The sequence below is a fragment of the Penaeus japonicus genome, unplaced genomic scaffold (assembly GCF_977035675.1).
Source record: "Penaeus japonicus unplaced genomic scaffold, GWHDUDI00000001_assembly GWHDUDI00000010, whole genome shotgun sequence".
In the NCBI taxonomy this organism is placed as follows: domain Eukaryota; kingdom Metazoa; phylum Arthropoda; class Malacostraca; order Decapoda; family Penaeidae; genus Penaeus; species Penaeus japonicus.
This window is the reverse complement of record NW_028234412.1, coordinates 19,506,621-19,514,120: the sequence shown is the minus strand read 5'-3', so window position 1 is coordinate 19,514,120 and position 7,500 is coordinate 19,506,621. Positions and strand designations below refer to the sequence as shown.

General features: G+C 37.1%; 1 protein-coding gene across 5 annotated transcripts in view; it reads left to right on the top strand.

Annotated features, from left to right (window-relative positions):
* Window positions 1-1,504: 1,504 nt before the first annotated feature.
* Window positions 1,505-7,500, top strand: part of LOC122257956 (cyclin-dependent kinase inhibitor 3) — a 20,595-nt gene continuing 14,599 nt past the window's right edge. Inside the window, exons 1-3 of one of the 5 annotated variants that reach the window (XM_086540940.1) lie at window positions 1,515-1,613; window positions 3,969-4,066; window positions 5,661-5,712. In XM_086540940.1, coding sequence (XP_086397066.1) covers window positions 3,973-4,066; window positions 5,661-5,712 — 146 coding nt within the window. In that variant the 5' untranslated portion in view covers window positions 1,515-1,613; window positions 3,969-3,972. Of the gene's footprint in view, window positions 1,614-2,101; window positions 2,131-2,182; window positions 2,212-3,968; window positions 4,067-5,636; window positions 5,713-7,500 lie in introns of those variants that run through there. The other 4 variants (XM_086540939.1, XM_043023575.2, XM_043023574.2 and 1 more) reach the window with 4 other exon arrangements.

Genomic DNA, 7,500 nt, shown 5'->3' with positions numbered 1-7,500 from the left:
GTATTTTCATCTTCAGTTCCCAGAAATACTGGTGAATTTCATAAAAGTCCGTTCTCATCTTTAATATAAATGTTTTGTGTATAGTGGGGTTTATTTCTAGCTCTTATAAATATATAATATATATATATATATATATACTCTATAATATTATATATATATACATAATACCTATATAATATATATATATTATATAATAATATATATATTGTAATAATATATATATATATATCTATATATTATACATATATATATATTCGACTATCTATATATATATATGGATAATATATATCATATATATACATATCATTCTATATTCTAGTAGATATATATATATACATCATAGGAGGAGGCTGGTACTATATTACTATAACTATAAATATTATATATTTTCTATATATCTATATTTATACTAGTTAATCTATATATATATATTGAATGAATATATATTATGGGTATATATATATACTAATATATATATATATGCATATTCTATATATATAAATTATATATTATCATACTCTATATACTCTCACAACTACCGAATATATATATATAATATATACTAGTCTATACATATAACTGTCTTGAAAAACTATATATACTGTACGTAACTCGTAATATACTAGGTACGAGAGATCGAAAGATGGAATATATTTGTATATATGAAATATCATATATATATATATATATATATATATATATATATATATGCCTATATATATATATACTATATATTATATATATATATATAAATAATATATATATAAAAATATATACTATATATTTATCATATACTCTATATTCACATTCCCCTCATAGGTTATGTTTATATATTTATTACATATAATACTATATATATATATATATATTATATATATGAATAAATAAATATATATATAAATATATATATAAATAAAAAAAGATACATAAAATGAGATTTCGTTTATATAATTATCCTTACATGTTTCAAAAATGTAAGATAGAAAGAAATGAAAAAATATATGTCGTTTTCTTTTGTGCTCAATTGTAGGTCTTTTCTCTCTCCCTCTCTTTTTTTACACACACACACACACACACACACACACACACACACACACACACACACACACACACCACACATCACAACCCTCTCACACTCACACCACACGCACACACACTACTCAAACACAACACCACACACACCCACACACACCACGCAACACACACTTCACTCACCACACACTAACACAACCCCACACACACACACACACCCACACACCCACACACACACACACACACACACACACACACACAGAGGTATTAATATCTCCTCATAAATACCACAAATGCAATTATACAGAACAAATGTCGGTGAAAGTAAAAAAACTTTTCCGCTCTGTAGGTCCTTCATACAGGTTCTCGAACACTTGTAGACACATGAATATCCAGCTAGGACTAATACCAGAATGCCTAACAACATCTAATTCGCCTCATTAAGTGATCCTTTAGAACAAACGCAAACAAACGTTAGGCTTGCGGCGTCTGCTGGCTGGCAGGAGGGGCTGTTGACACTTGAAAGCCTGCCTCGGAGTCAGGAAATCTTTTAACTTCATTTTCGTGTTTTTACAGTTACTGTAAGTATTACAGGAAAATCGTATTATCAGATGATTATAACTAAGCGAAATGGTATTTTGTACCAGAAAAAGACATTTTTTTGTATATAGGCATATTTGTGATCCCAAACACTTTTTATATATGGCATCGTCGCAAATTGTAAATGACATATTTTATATAGAAATGTAGAGTAAATATCCAAACACACCAGTATAAATAAGATAAGCGGTACACAAAATCATTAAATAGACTAATACCACGACACTTCATCAATGAGTTTCTGTCTTATAGCAAATACCACCTCATATTCTGGCAAGATATAGCTTGGATCGACTCCTTTTATGACAGGGAGTCAATTGGGAGCTTTACAAGAACTCTCAAATTTATGATGACAGGATATTGCAGACAGTATCAGTTGTCATTTTAGGGGAATTTGAATGAGGTATTCTGGTTTGAATAATATGATTATGGTGTCTAAGTTATTTCAGTTGTTCTCAACTTGTTTCAGGCCATGGACCACCAGCCCAATTAAAAAAAGTAATGTGGACCATCCCATTTTTGAACAAGGAGAAATTAAACATACACAGCAAGCAAAGAGGATGGCTTGTCACCTCAATTGTACTGAGTATTTAACTCATTAGCGCCAGATGATGTGATATTGCATCATCAGCTTACACTATATATGTACATTGTACATCTTTTTACCAAATTTGATGGACTTCTTGTGGACCACTCAAAAATGTCACTATGGACCACCAGTTGAGAACCATTGCAATCTTAAATATCTTTATTTTCTAATGTGCAATGGATAGATGAAACATGGTATAGAATTAGTCCATCAAATCTGTGTTCCTGTTACCTTATGGGATGTGATGTGCACTAAGGAAAATTAACCAAAATAGAATACTTGCAACAGCTCTTTTGACATTCATATTTCACTTATAAACAATCAACTGATGCATTTTTGTTTTTGGTAATGTGCACTTATTTAGTAAAGAGCCATCAGTTGGAAGAAATAATTGCTGGATGTCCAGTTCCTTCTATAGATGATAACCAGTGGAAACTACCATTAAATAAAAATGCCAGTCATGAAGATGTGTGTATCTATTTGCTGAATTAGTTGTAGTATTATGTTGCACCAGCAAGTTTCATTGTCAGTTAAGGAATCGGTCCAAGATCTATCCTGACAGGATACAAGGGGAAAGATTTTGGTCAACCTTTTGCCGTAGTGCCATGATCTGCAGAGGCAACGACAATCACTGTGCACACGGTGGAGTAAATTATAAGATTACCACTCATTTTACTTTTCTACCTTGTAATATTCCAAATCAACTACATTTGATATGATTTGTCTCCCACCCTACCCAGAAACCCCAATTTCCCTTAAGGAGAGGCCTGCTAACATCTTGAAACATCTAACCCCAGTTTAGTCTGAAGACAGTAGTACGGCTAATTCTCAGGATTTAGGTCCTTTGAAAGCTCATGTGTGTCATAGTCTCGCACTGCCCTTGGTTACCACCTGCTTACCGTGATGGCCACCAAACATCCACTGTTTAAATTCTGGCAAGATAAGACTCAGTCTTGTTCCTTATTTGATAATAAATTACTAAAGCTTTAAAAGAGCTTTCTAATTCATAGAGAGAGAAATTTGCTAACTGTATCAGGTATCCATTGCACTGGATAGATTCAAAGGTTTAAGATATTTTAGTGTGTATAGTGCAGTGGAAATGAAATAGATGTTTTCATAGTCTAGTAGAAATGCATATGACATATGACAATTATTCATTTATGATATTAACCCTTTGACTATGACTTCCCAAGAACAGGAAGTCAGGGTTCATAGTTGTTGGCCCCATATACATGAGGGAGAAGACAGAATTTGGATTTAGAGAGAAGGCTCCCTACACCAATAACCCCTCCAAGGCAATGACAATATTTTGATGTCATCATAGTCTAGCGGCTAACCTGTTTAGGATGTTATTGATGTGTGTTAGATTGTAGATGACAAAACTTACCATGGCATATTTGAAGGTTGGAGAGAGTGGTTCATTGTTTCTTTATATCTATAAGTGTGATATCTGTTTTTGATGACTGATGATGGTAATAATAATTTTAACCCATTGTGGATGGGTGTCATGACATACATGATGCAGGAGCTTTGACCTGTGGATCATTGTTATTTCATTGTGCTGTGAGTAATGAGTGAGTGATGATGATAGTTGCAGTCATAATTGCTATAATTGCCATAATATTAAGCAAAATGGGTTTCACCTAATATCCAAAACCTAGATAGCAGCACTTCCTTCTAGCACAAACAGGAGAGAGAGCCTTAAATGGCACCCATCCATGGTCTCTAGCAAGCACTGTCTTTATAGAGTGATGGCACACAACAAGTTACCAACCTCTTGCTCTAAAGTACCGCTGATTAAAGATGTGCAGGCAGAACAAGAAGAGGAAGGTGACTCAAACCATGGTCAGTGTCAACAATGTGCCTCTGTGCCAATAGGGATGCCTTTTACAGTGGCACTCAATCACAAGCACAGGTTTTCTTCCTCTTCCCTACCTCTTCATGTTGTCTTCATTATGGATGGTTATATGTTTCATATTGGGTCTTGATAGTACACAAATACAAAAAATAAAGTTGCTCCTTGTCTTTCCATAAAACAATAATACTGCTATCAACTCATTGTAAAGAAAATGATGATCTGATATGGATCCTATACTATAGTTTAAGTCAACTGCAAAATTGATAGAGCCTCTCAATACAATAAAACACAAAAATTAAAACACAAAAATGGCTCTAGTTTTACAATGGGAAGAGAGTGGGAAAAATCAAGGTATGTTGCTTGAAGCTGTTTTGCTCTGAAATAAAACACACCATAGAGACGGCAAGCAAATCTATCCTCTGTCCACAATAGGGTAATTACTTTGATTACCCCACTATTTGTTTGAGCTTAGAAATAAAAATATAAATGGCACTAATCTCTCCTAACCAGAAGAGATACCCAATCAGAGTCTCTGCTGAGTGCTAGCTTCAGGGAGCAATGACACACTACCATATGCAAAACCGTTTGTTCCAAAGTACTGGCAATGTAAGCAGAATGAGAAGGGGAAGGTGACCCAGACCATGTGCAATGACTGCATTGTGTTCATGTTGCCTTCCTCTTCCCCATCTCATCCTGTTTTTTTTCTTCTGTAAACAAATACAGAAGAAGTTCTTGTCTTCCCATAGAACTGTAAATATTACACTGCACACAAAGAACATGGTCAGCTGTATGGCTTCAATAGTACAATATTATTCCATTATGACATGGATATAGCTAGTCAGATGGTAACATAAAGATTGAACAAAACAAAAATGACTATTACAATAATGAGTGACTGAAATGGCATGCATTGAATGAATGAATTGAATTGGATGTTATGACTGGCCAGTTGAAATTCAATGCAACATGTGATAAATGGTTATTTTTCATATTAAATACCTTGATTTGCAATTTGTGACTGAAAGTTGTAAAGTGGAAAATGTCCAAGATTAAGGTAGTATAAGGTAGTTTATAACAAAATCTTGGTTACATCCTTTTCAATAGTAATGAGTAAACATAATCTAATATTTTTTATTGCATATGAAAAAAATCTATACATAGGCTCTAAGCACAAATAGTGGAAAGTTAAAAAGAAATTAGAGGAAATCATGCAGAGAACTATTTGTCTAGACCTAATTCCTAAGCAAATCAACCACTACCAGTTTGCCTTGCTAGATTTTGACCAAAAGCACAATGAAGATTATATACTGGTTTGTTTGCTTGTGGAGGTACTTTATCTGAGGACATTATAAAAGAGTTAGTTCCTACCTATCCATCTTTAGTAGCACAGGCAATGTTGACTATATTTTTTTCTAAAGAATGTTAAGTACTCATGGATTTTCTCTTTTCCTTTATGTATTGATACCTATCATAAGAGACATGTACATCTGATTTGATTTTAATGCTCATAATATTGTGCTATCAATATTATTTGCTAGTCTAAGCTTATTTTTCCAGGTTATAAAATGTTTGACTCCTCAGATTCTGAAGAAGAAACAAATGTGGTTCCAGTTCAGGCGTTAAAAATTGATTGGTATGTAATCTTTTTTTCTGTAGAGACCATAAACAGTAGCAATATGCAAGTCAATTTTTGATTATTGTGATTTCCTAGGGTATGTCTGTTTTGTGTTTTCTCATCTCTCTCTCTCTCTCTCTCTCTCTCTCTCTCTCTCTCTCTCTCTCTCTCTCTCTCTCTCTCTCTCTCTCTCTCTCTCTCTCTCTCTCTCTCTCTCTTCTCTCGCATCTCTTCTCTCATCGCTTTCTCCGCTCTCTCTCCTCTCTCTTCTCTCTCTCTCTCTCTCTCTCTCTACTAGCCTCCTCTCTCTCTCCTCCTCTCTCCTCTTCTCTCTCTATCCTCATCTCCTCTCCTCTCTCGTTCTCATTCTCTCTCTCTCTATCTTCTCTCTCTTTCCTCTTCTTCTCTTTTCTTCTCTCTTTCTCTCTCTCTCTCCTCTCTCATCTTCTCCATCTCTCTTCCTCTCTCTCTTTTCTTTCTCTCTCCTCTCCCCTCTCTCGCTCTTCTCCTCTCTCTCTCTCCTCCTCTCTCTCTCTCTCTCTCTTCTCCTCTACTTCTCCTCTTTCACTCTCTCTCCTACTTTCGCTTTCTCTCTCTCTCTCTCTCTCTTCTCTTTCTCTCTCTCTCTCCTCTCTCTCCTCCCTCTCTCTCTCTCTCCCCCTCTTCCACTCTCTCTCTTCTCTCTCTCTCTCTCATCTCTCTCTCTCTCTCTCTCTCTCCCTCTCTCTTCTCTTCTCCCTCTCTCTCTCCTCTCATCTCCTCTCTCACACGATCCTCTCCTCCTCTTCCATCTCTCGCCTCTCTCTTCTCTCTCTCCCTTCTCTCTTCTCTTTCTCTCCCCTCTCCTATCTCTCCTCTCTCCCTCCCCATCCCTCCTACCTCCTCTCTCTCTCCCCTCTCTCTCTCCCTCTTCTCTCTCCCCCTCTCTCCCTCTTCTTTCTTCTTCTTCTCTTCTCCTCTCCTCTTCTCTTCTCCTCTCTCCTCTTCCTCTCTTCCTCTCCTTTCCTCTTCTCTCTCTCTCTCCCCTCTCTCTCTCTCCTCTTTCCTCCCCTCTCTCTCTCTCTCATTCTCTCTCTCCTCTCTCTCCTTGCATCTCCCACCCTCCCTTCTCTCTCTTCCTTCTCCTTCCCCTCTCTCACTAATACACTCATCCTCTCTCTCTCCCCTCCCCTCTGTGTCTCCTCTCCCTCTCTCTCTCTCCCTCCACTCTCTCTCCCACCCTCTCTCCTTCTCTCTCTCTCCTCTCCTCTCTCTCTCCTCTCTTCTAATCTCTCTCTCTCTCTCTCTCTCCTCTCTCTCCCTCTCTCCTCTCTCTCTCTCATGCTTCTCTCTCTCTCTCCTCTCTCTCTCCTCTCTCTCCTCTCTCTCTCTCACTTCTGCATCTCTCTCTCCCCCTTCCCCCTCCTCTCCCTCTCTTGCGCTCTCTTCATCTCTCTCTCTCTTCTCGACTCTTTCACTCTCTCTCTCATTCTCAACTCTCTCTCTCACCTCTCTCCTCTTACCTCCTCCCTACACTCTCTCTCTCTCTCTCTCTCCTCTCTCTCTCTCTTTCTCCCTCCCTTCCTCAACTCTCCTCTCTCCCTCTCTCTCCATCTTCTCTTCAAAGCTCTCTTCTCTTTCTCTTCTCTGCTCTTCTCTCTCTTTCTCTCTCCTCTCTCTCTCCCTCTTCTCTCTCTCGTATGTCTCTCTCCTCCCTCCTCTCTTTCTAACTATCTCTCTTTCTTCCCCTCTCTCACCCTCTCTCTCATCTAACCTCTTCTCCCTCTTCTTCTCTCTTCTTTTCTCTCCTCACCTCTCTCTCCATCT